The sequence below is a fragment of the Aquarana catesbeiana genome, linkage group LG01 (assembly GCF_042186555.1).
Source record: "Aquarana catesbeiana isolate 2022-GZ linkage group LG01, ASM4218655v1, whole genome shotgun sequence".
Taxonomy (NCBI): domain Eukaryota; kingdom Metazoa; phylum Chordata; class Amphibia; order Anura; family Ranidae; genus Aquarana; species Aquarana catesbeiana.
The window spans coordinates 294984905-295003086 of NC_133324.1; the positions used below are offsets into that span (position 1 = coordinate 294984905).

The 18182-nt window shown below is 42.0% G+C and overlaps 1 protein-coding gene across 1 annotated transcript in view; it reads left to right on the forward strand.

The window, feature by feature from the left end:
* Window positions 1–18182, forward strand: part of PRODH (proline dehydrogenase 1) — a 227899-nt gene that overhangs the window by 86560 nt on the left and 123157 nt on the right. Inside the window, exons 4-5 of the mRNA XM_073629331.1 lie at window positions 7414–7563; window positions 16490–16554. Coding sequence (XP_073485432.1) covers window positions 7414–7563; window positions 16490–16554 — 215 coding nt within the window. The remainder of the gene's footprint in view (window positions 1–7413; window positions 7564–16489; window positions 16555–18182) is intronic.

Below are 18182 nucleotides of genomic sequence, written 5' to 3' on the forward strand. Positions count from 1 at the left end.
GCAATCAAGCAGGCCATTGCACTACTTGGGTAAATCTAAAGCAAACTGAATAAGAAATTTGTATAATATATGGTCAGCATAAAGGAGTTGTAAAGGCAGAAGGTTTTTTAACTTAATGCATTCTTTTTAACTTCATGCATTCATTAAGATAAAAAGCCTTCTGTGTATAGCAGCCGCCCTCCAGCGCCCCCCCAATACTTACCTGAGCCCCATCTCTGTCCAGCGATATCCACAAGTCCCTTGGCCGTCCGGGACTCTCCTGATTGGCTGAGACACAGCAGTGGCACAATTGTCTCCTGCAGCTGTCAAAGTCAGTTAGCCAATCAGGAGAGAGGGGGGCATGGCTAAATTGCAGCTCCATGTCCGAATTTACACTCGGAGCTGCAGCTCGGCTCGGGTGCCCCCATAGCAAGCTGCTTGCTGTTGGAGCACTCAACAGGAGGGAGGGGCCAGGAGAGCCAAAGAGGTACCCAAGAGGAGGAGAATCCAGGCTGCCCTGTGCAAAACTACTGCACAGAGGATAACAGGTTTGCTATTAAAAAAAAAAAAAAGAGACATTTTACAGTCACTTTAAGATACAAGTCAAATTTTGGGAATCCCCTACAACAAAAAATTGCATTTTTGGTAAGACGCTCCCAAAGGGAAATGTCTAAAGGGATGCAGACCCTGCCACTTTCCGCATTAGAAATGTATGTGCAGCAGCTGATTGAATCTAATGAGTGTTTTTTTGAATTATCACTTTCCACATGGATTTAGACAAACAGCTATTTCTTCAGAATAACAAAAGGTAGGAATCTGCAAAAAAGTTTGTTAAAATCCTTGCACATAGATAACCCAGAGGGGAATATATATATATATTTTTTTAACAAAAGTGGAGTTATTCTTTAAACTCTGCATTCTGTCAGCAAAGTCCAGATATCTGACTGAAGGTTTGGAGTTTTATTGCTAGTGACCAAGAGGATGGGCTTTCCACTTTATATGGGGTAGACAGGCTTGCATAATGATTAAGACCCTTTTCACACTGGGGAGGTGTGGGCGTTGGCCTTAAGCGCCGCTAGATTTAGCAGTGCTTTACCGCTGTTATAGTGGTGCTTTTGCGCTTTTAACCACTTAAGGACCAGCCTCGTATTGGATTTTAGGTGTTTACATGTTTAAAACAGGTTTTTCTGCTAGAAAATTACTTAGAACCCCCAAACATTATATATGGTTTTTCTTCTAACACCCTAGAGAATAAGATGGCCGTCATTGCAATACTTTTTTTTGCACCGTATTTGCGCAGCGGTCTTAAAAGTGCACTTTTTTGGGAAAAAAATCACTTTTTTGAATAAAAAAATAAGACAAAAGTAAAGTTAGCCCAATTTTTTTTTATATTGTGAAATATAATGTTACGCCAAGTAAATTGATACCCAACATGTCATGCTTGAAAATTGCGCCTGCTCGTGGAATGGCGTCAAACTTTTACCCTCAATCTCCATAGGCGACGTTTAAAAAATTCTACAGGTTGCATATTTTGCGGTACAGAGGAGGTCTAGGGCTAGAATTATTGCTCTCGCTCTGCCGGTCGCGGCGATACCACACATGTGTGGTTTGACCACCGTTTTCATATGCGGGCGCTACTCGCATATGCGTTCGCCTCTGCGCGCGAGCTTGTCGGGACAGGGGGGTCTAAAAATTTTTTTTTTTATTTTTATTTATTTTACAATATTTTATTTATTTTTACACTGTTTTAAAAAAAAAAATGGTGTCACTTTTATTCCTATTACAAGGAATGTAAACATCCCTTGTAATAGAAAAAAGCATGGCAGGACCTCTTAAATATGAGATCTGGGGTCAAAAAGACCTCAGATCTCATATTTACACTAAAATGCAATAAAAAAAAAAAAAAAAAAAAGTCATTTAGAAAAATTACATTTGAAAAAATGTGCCTTTAAGAGGCAAGGACGGAAGTGACGTATTGATGTCGCTTCCGCCCAGCAGTGTATTGGAGACGAGTGAGCGCCATCTTGGCCTCACTTGTCTCCAGACACACCACAGGATAGGATGCGATCGCCTCCGCCGCTACCGACGGCTCCAGTAAGCGGCGGAGGGCACCGGATCGCGGCAGGAGGGGGGGGCCCTCTCCCGCCACCGATAAAAGTGATCTCGCTGTGAATCCACCTATCTGACAGCTGGCCGCCGCACGAAAACGGGGATACCGGGGTTATGGCAGCTAGCTGCTGCCATAACAACGATATCCCCGTTCAAACTTTGGACGTACATCGTCGTGCAGCGGTCTTGAAGTGGTTAAGGAGCTTTGAAAGCAGTGTCAGTTCATTTCAATGGGCAGGGGAGGTGCCTGCAAGCGCACTGCCCCAGTGTGCTTTCACACTGGGGCTACAGAAGAGGCAGTTTAAAGGCGTTTTATAGGCAGTATTTTTAGCGCAAAAAAAGTCTGTAAATCGCCTCAGTGTGAAAGGGGTCTTAAGCAGTATTGAACCCAAAAAAAGTATTATTACAGCTTACCAATCATTAGATGTGGTCTGCATCAGTTTTATTTTCTTTGGCTTCTTTCCCTCTGTTTTCACCTGGTGATCTGACCAGTAACACCCCTCCTGTATTGGTGAGAACACAAATCTGGTTGAATTGGCACAGCAGTCAGCAGCTTTGTCATTCTAGGGGAGTAGTGTTAATTTATTAGCAGATTTAGGTACACTAAACAAATTGAAGCCGAACTCCATAATCAGTTATAGCAAACCGTTTTTTTTTTTTTTCCTTCTGAGATAACGGTTTTGCATAAATAAAAGAAAGCTGATCATTGTAATCACCCCTGCCAGTGTTAAGTGGTTTGTAACATCCATGTAAACTGATGCATTCTGCCGGAGAGCTTGTGCTTTTTAAAAACAGACTCGTTGGCTGGATCACGAGATGAAAATAGAAGAAAGAATGTCGAATAAAGCAAACTAATACAGCCATCACATCTAAGAATTGGTTGGGATGGATAGTTTCAAGTAGCCCCACTATTCATAGGTTGTTGGGTCAAGACCTATTGCTTGTAATTGGATATCAGAGGCACTTTTATTAATTTGGAGGGTCTCTGTGTCCTCCCACTTTGTTTTGTGTGTCTGAGATCTGTGTGGTTGGTCTGTCTGTCTAGGATGTTCTGTACTGCGACCCGTTTTTTGTTGGATTGCTTCTGAGATTATGGTCAGCAAGTCTTTTTGTTTTTTTGTGTAGAACTATTTCTGTAATCCTTTTTTAATGTAGTTTATGGTAAGCCCTGATAATCCTGGTGCAAAATCGCAGCCTTCTATGATGTGCGTGGAATCTTTGGCAACTGCTATTTTAGGTGGCAGCAATTGTGGGATGGAAAGCACTTGGTAGAGTGCAGTTTGGTGATGTACTGTACTTGTCCATCATGGAGAAGTGCTGTGGAGCAGGCATGCGGGAGAACACTGTGGGTGACAGGATGGAGCTCCCGTAGAGTGTGACTAACTCAACTGGACATTGATCCATAGTACATTTTCAGTATTGCTAAGAGCTGCACTATAGAGATGTATTTATTGAAAGAAAAAAGGCTTCTATATTCCCAATGCTCCCTAATTAAATATTGTTCTTTAAGAGCTAGTGTGAGCAAAATCACGCATTGTGCTAATGTCTGTTTACTTCAAGCCTTAGGGGAGCTCATATAAGCTGTAACTTCTTTAATTGTGGTTCAGTGGATACAACCACTTGAAACTTTAATCTTCTGCTTATTTTATAACCAGTCTCTGCACAAAACAAAAAGTGTTTATAATTGTCTTTTAATAAGCGCATGCTGTAATGTTGATTCAAACAGACATATATAACATTTGGTGCTTTAAAATTCATTTATTATATGTTATGTGTTTCTGCCACGGTAGGAAAATTAGATAGTTATTGATCGACTTTGCTTCTCAGAATTGTAAGCATTTATTGGAAAGCCCTGCATCTCGTCTAAGCCTCTTAGGAGTTTCATAATCTATTTAAACAAAAACATGTATTTTCTGATACTCCCTGGTAATAAATCTTTCAAGCAATGTATGGCAATTTTTGCCTCCTCTGATATGTTCCATTGCTCAAGTAACTTGGATAATGGAATAGAAAAATGAAGCCTGCACTTTTGTATGTGCCAGAGAGACTGGCAGTTTATTATATCACTGGCTGTGGTGCAAGGTTTGATGAAGGTATTGTTGCAAAAAGTCAGGTTGGCTAACCACTATTCCTAGGGAAGCCTTAAGCCCTGCTTTAATAAATCACCCATTTCTGACTTGTCTCAGCCGTGCACCAAGGGATACTGTGGAGTACTTTTTGCAAGGGCATGAAGCAATGTGTTTCTCTTAATCACATCTGCGAGAACTGTAATAAAATAACCTATGTTGCTCCTTTTGACATCCCTATAATATGGCTGGTGCCGATGACCTTGTATATATCATGTTTTTTTATGGGTTATTCTGCATTCTTGTAAGTCACATCTGGTCTTATATACTGGTGGCTACCTAGTCTTAGAATGGATTCTTAATGGACATTTCTTTAGATTTCCTAAACAGGCTCCATTGTGTGCTATGTATATCAGTGCTTATGAGGGTGATCGTAAATAAAGTGGGTTTATTGATGATTATTATTGTTATATTCTCTGAGTTGTGAGAGACACAAGACTCTGGTCTGGAAGAACTAATGTTTATTTCAGTACTCACTGTACACTCTAACATGCATCTCAGGACAGGTATATCTTGGTGTGGAACCCTTCAGGTATAACAATTATGATTACCATGCAGATACCTGTATAATACAGGTATTTGCACCCACTTCCGGGAATAGACTCCCGCGAGAGTGACGCCCCCCCCCCCCCCCCCCGCTGTCTCCTGGGAAACACACAGATCCCAGGAGATAGCGGGGACCAGTTAGGACGCGCAGCGCGATGCGCACAGTAGGGAACCGGGAAGTGAAGCCGCAACACTTTACTTCCTGACTCCCTCACCCAGGATGGCGGCGGCAGCTGCCGAGAGCCGAGCGATTGATTGGCTTCGGCTGCCGACATCACTGGACCCTGGGACAGGTAAGTGTCCGTTTATTAAAAGTCAGCAGCTGCAGTATTTGTAGATGCTGGCTTTTAATAATTTTTTTTTAGGTGGACATCCTCTTTAATAATTTCAAGGTTCTTTTTAAAGTGTTAACCCAAAGGGGAAAAAAATGCAGATTCTGGTCCCTTAAAGCAGATTAAACAACACAGTGCTTGTGCTGTGTAATCTGTCCCCCTCTAAACTGTAAAAAAAAAAAACAAAAAAAAAAAACCTCCCTGATCCCTCTACTTCCTGTATCCCCCTCTCTGCACTGACAACGATAATCATGGCTGCTGAGCCCTAACCATCGCTGTCAGTGTATGTCTCTCCGTCATCCACAGCACTGCTCTGCTCTCATCTCTCTCCCTAACCCCCTCCTTCCTGCCTGTTAGCTCCGTGTCTGTGTCTCTGTCTCCTCCCCCTCCCCCACTGCTGTTAGTAAAATTAAAACATTGAAATGGTCCATGCCAGCCTCTCTATTATAGCCTGGCATAGCACACTGTATTATTCTTTTATAAAAACGAGGCATGTAAATACCTGTTTAGAGCGATCTTCTGGACGGTCACATGACTCTCAGCCGGTTTCCAGGGCTGAGCAGCCATGTGATCTCCCCGGCTGATGTCAGAGGAAGATCTCGGCCCCTCCTGCAGAAGCCATGTATCAGAGATGTACAGCGGCCGCAAGTCATATGACCTGCCTGAAGACCGCCCTAAACAGGTATTTACAAGCCTCGTTTTTATAGAAGACTTAGTGTGCTATGCCAGGCTCTAATAGAGGGGCTGGCATAGACTTACTTATAAGGGTTGGACCTCTGTTTGTCTTTTTAAATGTGCCCAGAGATGTTGCCTCCTGGAATGGACAGTGAGGAGTAAGTTCCACTGTGTTGGAAGTCTGCAATTAAGTAAGTTCCTTATGTGAATTCCAGTTACAATATCTGCAAAAACTAGCTGTCAGTACAATAAAGATGTAATGTGGTCTATAGTATTTCTAAACTATACTAGTTAGGTGAGTGACTGCTTTCCTATGGTTGTTTGCTGTAGGTCGATGCATACATTGCATCTGGCATCACTACCTTTAAACGTTTTACAATTATATACACTATATTGTCAAAAGTATTGGGCCGCCTGCCTTTACACACACATGAACTTTAATGGCATCCCAGTCTTAGTCTGTAGGGTTCAAAATTGAGTTAGCCCTCCCTTTGCAGCTTTAACAGCTACAACTCTTCTGGGAAGGCTGTCCACAAGGTTTAGGAGTGTGGCTATGGGAATTTTGCTTCTTCCAGAAGCGCATTTGTGAGGTCAGGCACTGATGTTGGACGAGAAGGCCTGGCTCATAGTCTCCACTCTAATTCATCCCAAAGGTGTTCTATCGGGTTGAGGTCAGGACTCTGTGCAGGCCAGTCATGTTCCTCCACCCTAAACTCGCTCATCCATGTCTTTGAGCAGTGGTCCAAATCATTTGGTTGGGGGGGTTTGTGGTGTGGGGTTGTTTTTTCAGGGGTTGGTTTTGGCCCCTTAGTTCCAGAGAAGGGAACTCTCTTAAGGCGTCGGCATACCAAGACATTTCGGACAATTTCATGCTCCCAACTTTGTGGGAACCATTTGGGGATGGCTCCTTCCAACATCATTGTGCACCAGTGCACAAAGCAAGGTCCATAAAGACATGGATGAGCGAGTTTGGGGTTAGAGAAACTTGACTGGCCTGCATAGAGTCCTGAAGTCAACACGATAGAACACCTTTGGGATGAATTAGAGCAGAGACTATGAGCCAGGCCTTCTCCTCCACATTAGTGCCTGACATCACAAATGCACTTCTGGAAGAATGGTCAAACATTCCCATAGACACACTCCTAAACCTTGTGGACAGCCTTCCCAGAAGAGTTGAAGCTGTTATAGCTGCAAAGGGTGGGCTAACGCAATAACTCAATCCTACAGACTAAGACAGCATTAAAATTCATGTCTTTGTAAAAGCAGGCGTCCAAATACTTTTGACAATATAGTGTAGCTCTGTTTTAACACTACAGAAAACATGGCCACCTGTCCTTCCTTTACTAATGAGTGAGCGCAAGGTCCAGAACGCTTTGCTAGCAGGTGACAGAAGGCAAGGCCTGTTGGTTCCTTCCAGTTCAGCTGGAAGGCTTATGAAGGATGTTGAATTTTTAATAATTGTTTACAATAGAAGCAAATAGTCAATGTTTCGTATTTATATATACAGACACTTGAATTCTGATTTGGTCCTGTGAGCTGCACCACCATGTAACTTTGCAGTAGCTTTTATTAGCAAGCATCAGTGATTGTTTCAATTGCATCAGTGTCTATACATGTGTATTTAATGTATTGATCTTTATTTCCAGGTGCTGTGCAGCGAGAGAAGAAGTATCAAGTACAGCCTGGCTTTGGTGACCGACGTGGGGGTGTCATTAGTGCCAGAACATATTTTTACGCAGATGAAGCAAAATGTGACTATCACATGGAGACCTTTTTAAAATGTATTGAAGCATCAGGTGAGTGATGAAGCCCAGTTCTAAAAACCCTACTGAGATTAGGTTTTTTTGGTGTAAACTTTGTTATGAACAGATGTGTAGCTGCACCTTAGTAACTTAAATTGAATGTGTCAGTAGAAAAAAAATGCACAAACTATTAATACGGGGTACCAAGACATATTCTTGGTAGGAAATCCTGAATAAGCATGCCCAGTTTTTTTTTTTTTTTTTCTCTAAATTTGGGGCAAGTACACACTCTGTGCTGGAGCCAAGAAAGTTTTCTGCAAATAAATACCAATCCCATTCAAAATTGTGTGCTGAATAACAACTGATTGTGCCTCTGCCTGTAGCTCAGGGCAACATATTTTTGCACAATTGTTTTCAGCCTAGTATAGGTTTTGGCATACGGCATTGGTTTAGCAGCTAGTTTAGGTCATATTTGGGAGTTGGGTTGTAGTTATGAGGTTAATGCTAACGGATAGGGTAAGGGTTAGGACTGAGGAGAGAGAAAGTAAGTGTTAATAGGTTCATTTTCTGTGTTGAGTAGGAGTTTCCCTTTATGGATAACATTAAGCGTTAAGAAATAGTTTAGCTTTTAAAGGTTATATTTCTCGATTAGGGGTTAAGTTTGGGTGCTAGATAGTAGGATAAAATAGACTTAACACAAAAGGTAAAAAATGTTATAGTAAAAATTTAGGAATAATAATTTGGCCTAAGTAGTACACTGATTTATTTATTTATTTTTTTTAAGTCTTACATTTTTTCTGAAAATATAGCAGTGAGGTCGTCTAGGCACTTCTGTTCTGTAGCCTTATAGTTGTAAATCTGTACTGTGAATTTAAGGGACTACTGCCTCTGACTGCTGGTCTCAGATTTGGAATGAGATTTTGTGATGTTGTTGTTGTTAAGTTACTTACTGTTCTTCTTGCTGGGGTCTCTGACATAAGGAAGCAAATATCTGTTTCAACCAAGATGGCTGCATCCCCGCACACACAGTACAGACAGAACAAGAATGGTAAATTAGGAATAGGGAAAAGATCAGTTATGGGGAGCGCAAAGACAATACTAGTGATTAGTTCTTTGCTGACCTTTTTTGTTGCTCAGCTTCCAGAGTTCAGTTCCTCTTTGCCCTTAAGTGGAGGGGTAATTTAGTGTTGGGGCCTCATTCACACAGACATTTTCATACCTTAAAAACCCTTGAGCATAAAATTACATATTTCCCCAAGTGCTCCACACATTTAGGGAAATAATGCTTTACAAGCACTTGCAGGTAAATGCTGATATAGAAGCATTCAGCCATTTACACGAACATGGTCATGTACAGCCATTCATTTGTAAAGACAGTTGTATATGGCACCTGCGGCTTCCCATGTGCAAGAAATCATTGGGGATTTTATGCTTAGGCTATTAAACGCACGCGCGTGCAGCCTTAGTGTGATAAGTGCTACGAACATTTTCAAAGGGAGGGCATGGGTACAAGTGTGAAAATTCTTTGTTTTTGGTCCTGAACACCCTGTGCCCATGTCCTGCACCAAGACATGCCAATTTTGCATGATTCTTATTGCAGATTATACAATCATTTGCTGACATTATATACAAGGGGTCGCAAAAAAAAAAGTGCAGAAACTTTTTTGAAGAACACTCGTATTTTTGTTGCCAATTCTTTTTTCTCACACAATGCTTTAAGTAATCCTCTGACTCATACCTTAAAGGGTTTCTCTAAAGTATATAAAGTGCTTCTGGAAAGTATTTACAGCGCTTCACCTTTTCCACATTTTGTTATGTTATAGCCTTATTCCAAAATGGATTACATTTATTATTTTCCTCAAAATTCAACAAAGAATACCCCATAATGACCACGTGAAAGAAGTTTGTTTGAAATCTTGAAATTTATTAAAAACAAAAAAAAATCCCATGTACATAAGTATTCACAACCTTTGCTCAATACTTTGTTGAAGCACCTTTGGCACCAATTACAGCCTCAAATCTTTTTGAGTATAATGCTACAAGCTTGGGACACCTATTTTTGAGCAGTTGCTCCCATTCTTCTTTGCAGGACCTCTCAAACTCCATCTGGTTGAATGGGGAGCATCGGTGGACAGCCATTTTCAGATCTCTCCATAGATGTTCAATCAGGTTCAAGTCTGTTCTCTGGTTGAGCCACCCAAGGACATTCACAGAGTTGTCCCGTAGCCACTCCTTTGTTATCTGGGCTGTGTGCTTAGGAAGATTGGCTGTCCTGTTGGGAGATGAATCTTCGCCCCAGTCTGAGGTCCAGAGCAGGTTTTCATCAAAGATGTCTCTGTACTTTGCTGCATTCATCTTTCCCTCGATCCTGACTAGTCTTCCAGTTCCTGCCGCTGAAAACATCCCCACAGTATGATGCTGCCACCACCATGCTTTACTGTAGGGATGGTATTGGCCAGGTGATGAGCGGTACCGGGGTTTCCTCCAGACATGACGCTTGCCATTCAGGCCAAAGAGTTCAATCTTTGTTTCATCAGACCAGAGAATTTTGTTTCTCATGGTCTGTGGAAAAAGTGAAGCGCTGTGAATACTTCCTGGATGCACCGTACATTTCCCACTCATTCTGTACCCTTTGCCTATCTCCTAATGGAATCTGTATACAATAAGTCTGATGTGTTAATATTGCAGGTTTGTAGCTTTTGAGAGCATATTGAAGTTGATATATGCAAATTTGAATGAACACTGTATGAATCAGGTGGACATTTTTCACCACCACTGTTTAATTCACATGACATTCCCAATCTGCGCCATCTAAATCTGCATTAGGAACACATGCACAGCTCTTAAAAATTATGCATCTCTGAATTTCCTGTAACCTAGAAACATCCATTATTTTATTTACCGTTTTACAAAATAAGTTCTGGTTTGTCATTGTCCTTCAAAACAACTTTTTATAAAAAATGATTCCTCTAATTTTATTTAAATGTGATGTTCCACTGTAATACGGTACATTGTGTGGCTGAACGGACCGACTTTCTTGATCTGGAATACCAGCTGGTATTTATTTGTTCTGCCTTACGTTTTCCAGCTGAAATGAAAGTGCGCAGTGTGGAGCTAAATAGCATCTCTGCAAGGAGTTTGGATGCATTGTGTTGCTATTTATTCTTTGAGCAATTAATGCATGCTTTTTTTTTTTTAATTCCTTGTGTGCTGCTGAAGCCATGAAGGTAAAAATAAAAAGAATATAAAAGCTTGTGGCCAATTTACTTTTTCCTAGCGAGAAAAAGTCATAACATTGTGACCTGCTGAAAATAACCGCTTAAATAATTAGCTATTTAGAATATAAAGTGTCTCCGTTCTTGTTTTTGTCTTTTATAGAAACTAAGTTTGTTTTCTGCTGCACATATTCTATGATGTGTGGGCTGCCTAGTTGCCTGCCCGGCTGAGTCACTGACCTGAAACAAGTGTGCTGCAGCTAAAGTCCGTGAAGTCAGCACTGCGGACAACAGTGCTAAGAGTAATAAGTAATAATGCATTTTTATTCCAGGCTTTCTAATTGGCTGCTCGCATAAATAAAAGCAATTTCAGCACTGCTAAAAGAGGATCAGACTACTGGTCCCTTGACCTAGCTTTAACCACTTCAGCCCCGGAAGATTTGGCTGCTCAATGACAAGGCCATTTTTGGCGATACGGCACTGCATCGTTTTAACTGACAATTGCGCGGCCGTGCGACGTTGTACCCAAACAAAATTGACGTCCTTTTCTTCCCACAAATAGAGCTTTCTTTTGGTGGTATTTGATCATCTCTGCTGTTTTTATTTTTTGCGCTATAAACAAAAAAAGACAGACAATTTTGAAAAGAAAACTATATTTTGTACTTCCTCAGTTTAGGATGATATGTATTCTTCTACATATTTTTGGTAATAAAAATTGCAATAGGCGTACATTGATTGGTTTGCGCAATAGTTATAGCATCTACAAAATAGGGGAAAGATTTATGGCATTTTTATTATTTTTTTTATTACTAGTAATGGCGGCGATCAGCGATTTTTATCGGGACTGCAACATTATGGCGGACAGATAGGACACTTTTGACACATTTTTGGGACCATTGGCATTTATACAGTGATCAGTGCTATAAAAATGCACTGATTACTGTGTAATGTCACTGGCAGGGAAGGGGTTAACAGTAGGGGGCGCTCAGGGGGTTAACTGTTACCTAGGGAGTGATTCTAACTGAGGGGGGGGTGGGACTGCCTGGGTGAGGAGACCGATCATTGTTCATACTTAGTATGAACAACAGATTGCTCTCCTCATCCCTGACAGCATGGAGATCTGTCTGTTCACATTGACAGATCTCCGTTCTGTCTCTGTGTAGAGCGATCGAGGGTGCCCGGTGGTCATCGCGACCACCGGGTAAGCACAGGGGCTCCGGTGTCGCGCGCGCTCCCCCAAGTGGTCAATAGACGAACTGATGTACAGCTAAGTCAGTTTGCCCAGGGGAGCAAACCTGCCGCAGTACAACTGTGGTGGCTGGTCGGGAAGGGGTTAAAGATGTTCTAAACCTTCCTAACTGCATCTTGTGTTTTTTTACCTGCATAAGATATACATTGATCATGTAGTTTCATAGGGTCATTACCCCCTTGCCCTGTACACACATCCTATAATAAAGTAAATCTTCACATTCCTGCTCCAGAAGTTTGTTTGTGTTCAAGCATGAGACATGAGGCATAGCACTTCACAAGTTGATGCATGACCTCTGTAATGTGAGAGCTGACACTTCCTGTGAAAAAACTATATATCCCACAATCCCTAGGTCTCTGTCTATTGCAGGTGAGAGCTGCAAATAAATATCTTATTCATATTGGCAGAGCAATTAACCTCATGCTGGAAGAAATGTGTTTTAATCACATTAGTACTCTGACATTTGTGATGCGACACAGAGAAAAAGGCTAGGCATGCAATGGCACAGTCTTTCTCTCCCTGGATGCCTTTCCTCCAGGGGAGGAAAACGCAGCTGAAAAATCACACACAAAGCCACATTTTGCATGTTTATGTGCATTTGCTTGTTGGCATTCATACATTATATTGGCCAGAATATTAATGTATTCTGCCCATTAACTGCTTCCTTACTGTGCTATAGCTGAAAGACTGCTACAGCACTGCTCTCCAGTTCTGGAGGACATCCATTGACTCCTTCCCATGTTTATGCCTTCCATGCACCCCCTGAGGCACGCATCGGGCACACTCTATGACCACTGTGTCCTTTGGACACAGCTGATCACAGATCACGGTAAAGAGCATGTGATCTGCTATGTCTAATCCCAACTAATCGCAGGTAAACCAACTCACCGGTTATCGGCATTACTTTCCTCACGCTGTCTGTGTGAGGATAGGAGAGCCAATAATTGGCAAGTCTGATAGGGCACAGTGAGTACTTTTGTTTACATTGATAATCTAAATTATCCTGCCTGTAAACACCCATGAATGCAAACCTAGAGGGGCATTTAGAGGCAGAAAAAAAAAAATAAAGCGCCTGTAAAAGCATTTTTGATATCCTGTGTGCATGGGGCCGAGGTTGCCTGTCCCTCTGGTGAATAGTGGCAGGCTTCCTGCAGCAATACACAGATATCGTAGATTCGATCAGCCATTACACTACACTGCAGCCACAAAATGTGAGTCAATCATTACAAGGTAAGGCAAACAAACAACATAGGGAATAGGGATGAGTAAACACCCCCCTGTTCGGTTCGCACCAGAACATGCGAACAGGCAAAACATTTGTTCGAACACCGTTAAAGTCTATGGGACACGAACATGAATAATCAAAAGTGCTAATTTTAAAGGCTTATATGCATGGTATTGTCATAAAAAGTGTTTGGGGACCCGGGTCCTGCCCCAGGGGACATGGATCAATGCAAAAAAAGTTTTAAAAACGTCCGTTTTTTCATGAGCAGTGATTTTAATAAAGCTTAAAGTGAAACAATAAAAGTGTAATATTCCTTAAAATTTCGTACCTGGGGGGTGTCTATAGTATGCCTGTAAAGGGGCGCATGTTTCCCGTATTTAGAACAGTCTGACAGCAAAATGACATTTCAAAGGAAAAAAAGTCATTTAAAACTACTCGCGGCTATTAATGAATTGCCGGTCCGACAATACACATAAAAGTTCATTGATAAAAACAGCATGGGAATTCCCCACAGGGGAACCCCGAACCAAAATTAAAAAAAAAAAAAAAGACGTGGGGGGGTCCCCCTAAACGCCCCCTCTGACGTCATGGGGAATGCCACAGGGAAGTCCCCGTCAAGTTCCCGTGCGTCAGAGGGGGGTAGGGTCACCGGGTGGCTCCGCCCTCCATTATTTAAGAACTGTCAGAAGAGGAGAAGCGTCACACAGCGGGAGCCTCCCATCATGCTGGATGTGGAGCGGCCCTAGAAGACCAAGGGAAGAAGACGCCACGGAGGAAGATGCCGAACGAGAACACCGGAGGAAGAACCCGAAGAAGAAGAAGATGGAGGAAGAAACCGAAGGAAGATAGAAGAAAGAAGATAGAAGAAGCATTTAAATAAAGGAATTGTCAAAAACTGTCTCTTGTCATTTTTGACACTTTTTTTTTTGTGAAATGGTAGGGGTAAGTACCCCCTTACCATTTCACACAGGGGGGAGGGTCGGGATCTGGGGGTCCCCTTGTTAAAGGGGGCTTCCAGATTCCGATAAGCCCCCCGCCCGCAGACCCCCACAACCACCGGGCAAGGGTTGTGGGGATGAGGCCCTTGTCCCCATCAACATGGGGACAAGGTGTTTTGGGGGGCTACCCCAAAGCACCCTCCCAATGTTGAGGGCATGTGGCTCTCTCTCGCCCCCCCTTTTCCTGAGGCCTGCCAGGTTGCGTGCTCGGATAAGGGTCTGGTATGGATTTTTGGGGGGACCCCATGCCAGGTTCCCCTCAAAATCCATACCAGACCTGAAGGGTTGATTTTTTTTTTTTTTTAAATTTTGGCCAGGGTTCCCCTAAACCACTTTGCTACCCGGCCATTGTCAAATGACATCCACAGATGGGATCTCCCATCCTGGGTGGATGTCATATGACGGCCTGGGCTTCCCGGCCGCCTAGGGGGCGCGCGCCGCGTTGCTCGGGACCCGGTGCGTGTGCCCGGCGGCCACGATGTCCACCGGGCACCCGCGATTGCCCGTTAACCGGGCCGGACCGTGGATCTGTGTGTGGAACCACACAGATCCACGTCCTGTCAGTTGAGAGGAGACTGATCTGTGTTCCCAGTACAGCGGAACACTGATCGGTCTCCTCCCCTTGTACGTCCCCGCCCCCTACAGTTAGAATCACTCCCTTAGGAAACATATTTAACCCCTTGTGTCCCCCTAGTGGTTAACCCCTTCACTGCCTGTCACATTTATACAGTAATCAATGCAATTTTATAGCGTTGATCGCTGTATAAATGTGGATGGTCCCAAAAATGTGTCCGCCATAATGTCGCAGTCATGAAAAAAAATCGCGATCGCCGCTATTACTAGTAAAAAAAAATAAATAAATATTTTTTTTTTTTAAATGCCATAAATCTATCCCGTATTTTGTAGATGCTACAACTTTTGCGCAAACCAATCAATATACGCTTATTGCGATTTTTTTTTTTTTTTTTTTTTAACAAAAATATGTAGAAGACTACGTATCGGCCGAAACTGAGGAAAAAATTAGTTTTTTTTAAAAAAAATTGGGATATTTATTATAGCAAAAAGTAAAAAATATTGTGTTTTTTCAAAATTGTCGCCCTTCTTTTGTTTATAGCGCAAAAAACAAAAACCGCAGAGGTGATCAAATACCACCAAAAGAAAGCTCTATTTGTGGGGAAAAAAGGACGTCAATTTTTTTGGGGTACAACGTCGCACGACTGCGCAATTATCGTTTAAAGTGCGACAGCGCTGAAAACTAAAAATTGGCCTGGGAAGGAAGGGGGTAAAAATGCCCTGTATTGAACCGGTTAATATCCTTACCAGACCTGAAGGGCCTGGTATGGAATTTAGGGGGACCCCCCACGTCTTTTTTTTTTTTTTTTTTAATTTTGGTTCGCGAGTAGCTTTAAATGACTTTTTTCCTTTTGAAATGTCATTTTGCTGTCAGACTGTTCTAAACACGGGAAACATGCGCCCCTTTACAGGCATACTATAGACACCCTCCAGGTACGAAATTTAAAGGAATATTACACTTTTATTGTTTCACTTTAAGCATTATTAAAATCACTGCTCCTGAAAAAACAGCTGTTTTTAAAACTTTTTTTTTGCATTGATTCATGTCCCCTGGGGCAGGACCCGGGTCCCCAAACACTTTTTATGACAATACCATGCATATAAGCCTTTAAAATTAGCACTTTTGATTTCTCCCATAGACTTTTAAAGGGTGTTCCGCGGCTTTCGAATTTGCTGCGAACACCCCAAATTGTTCGCTATTCGGAGAACTGGCGAACTGGAAGCTCATGCCTACTAGGGAATATAACTACACCAATATTTAGGTAAAACTATGAAAACATGAAATTGTACAATGCCTTTAGGTTTACACTTGAGTATGGATCTTTTTCAATGCCCATAAGCAAAGGAAACCAAACGTGTAGCTCTTACAGATACACAAAGCCTACAGGTAACTGGGCTTCCAGTATATGACAGTAGGAAATCACGGCTAAAAGGATGCAGGCCTAGCAGCTTTCATCATTAGTGCCCTGCAGGTGCACAGCTAATAATTATAAAACCACTCCCATGAGACTTAATTTAGCCACATGGATACAGAAAACACACAGGGATTTCTTCAGAATAACAAAAGGTAGGAATCTGCAATAAAGTTTGTTAAAATCCTTGCAATGTACATAGATCACCCAGAATGTTTTTTTTCTCAACAAAAGTGGAGTTACGCTTTAAGTGCAAAACAATAGAACTGAGAAACTATTTTTTTTTTTTTTTAATTTTTATATTGTAGGTGGAAGTTCTGAAGATGGCTTTTCTGCAATCAAGCTCACTGCATTAGGAAGACCCCAGTTTTTGGTATGCTTGCGTTACTTTCTGTTTTCCATTTAGTACATGAACTGGCTGTCTTGATTAACTCCTTTTGCTAGGCATATAAAAGTGACGAACTGGATCGGAATTACCTTTTTATGGTGGCTTTACAGTGCCAAAAATGATATTGAGTGTTTCAGAGGATAGCAAGTAGGGTAACCAGGCAGAGAAGCAAGCTCGACACTGGTCCAGGAGGCCAATAAAAGGTTTCGAAATCCACCTTGCTTCTGTTTTGAGTGAGTTCAGCGGAGGCCACCATGGGAGAGGACAGCTGGAGAGTCAGAGTCGGATTCCTGAACCCAAGTTTCAGTAACCAAACGAATTGGAAATAAAAATGTAATGGACAGAGATTAACTAACTTATTAAAGACTAATTGGGCATTCCTGAGGGCACATGAGAATGGAAGATGGCAGGGATTGGTCCTAGGTATTTAGCTCATTGCATTGCATAGCCCATGATTACAGCTGTTGTTTCCTAATAGAAGCAGAAAATTATGGATCGCGAATATAAAAAGTGAATTATTATGCAGACTTGGTACCAGTCGCCAAACTGTACCTTACAGAATCCTCCATGAAAGCAAGTGCTCAAACTTGTCATCTTGAGCCAGCAATATTTATTTACCTGCATGTGTTACAGCTCTGGATCACACTTTTCATCCAAAGTGGCAATAAGGATAAAAGAATTGTGCTATATCTAAACAGTCAGATTACTGATAGACAAGAGGATGATGACTGACAAACATGAGGCACCTTAGACAACTTCAGGATCTAAATACCTATTTAGATCATGCTTGTTTAGCCACTTCCGGATTGCCCACTGTCATTATACGTCTGTACTTTGTAGAGGAATATCATTGTTATGGTAGCAGCTGGCTGCCATATCCCCGGTATCCTCTTCTTCAGTGGGCGGTCCGCTCCAAGATAAAAGTGGTATCTGCAGCTGATTCATCACGAGATTACTTTTATAAGCGGCGGGAGAGGGCCACCCCCCCGCCGCGCTTCGGTGCCCTCCGCCACTTACTGGAGCTGTCGGTAGCGGCGGAGGCGATCAGATCCTTTCCCTAGCCTGACATGGAGACGAGTGAGGGGAAGATGGCCCCCACCCGTTTCCATATCACCCCATATCACTGCCCATACCTCTTAAAGGAACGTTTTTTTTTTTTTTTTTAATAGCATTTTAGTGTAAATATGAGATCTGAGGTCTTTTTGACCCCAGATCTCATATTTAATAGGTCCTGTCATGCTTTTTTTCTAAGGGATGTTTACATTCCTTGTAATAGGAACAAAAGTGACACTTTTTTTTTTTTTAAAGAACAGTGTAAAAATAAAAAATAAAAGGTAAAATAAATAAGAAAAAAAAAAAAATTTTAAATGTGCCCCGTCCCGCCGAGATTGTGTGCAGAAGCGAACGCATACATAAGTAGTGCCCGCATATGAAAACTGTGTTCAAACCACACATGTGAGGTATCGCCGTGATCGGTAGAGCAAGAGCAATAATTCTAGCCCTAGACCTCATCTGTCACTCAAAACATGCAACCTGTAGAATTTTTTAAACGTCGCCTATGGAAATTTTTAAGGGTAAAAGTTTGTCGCCATTCCACGAGCGGGCGCAATTTT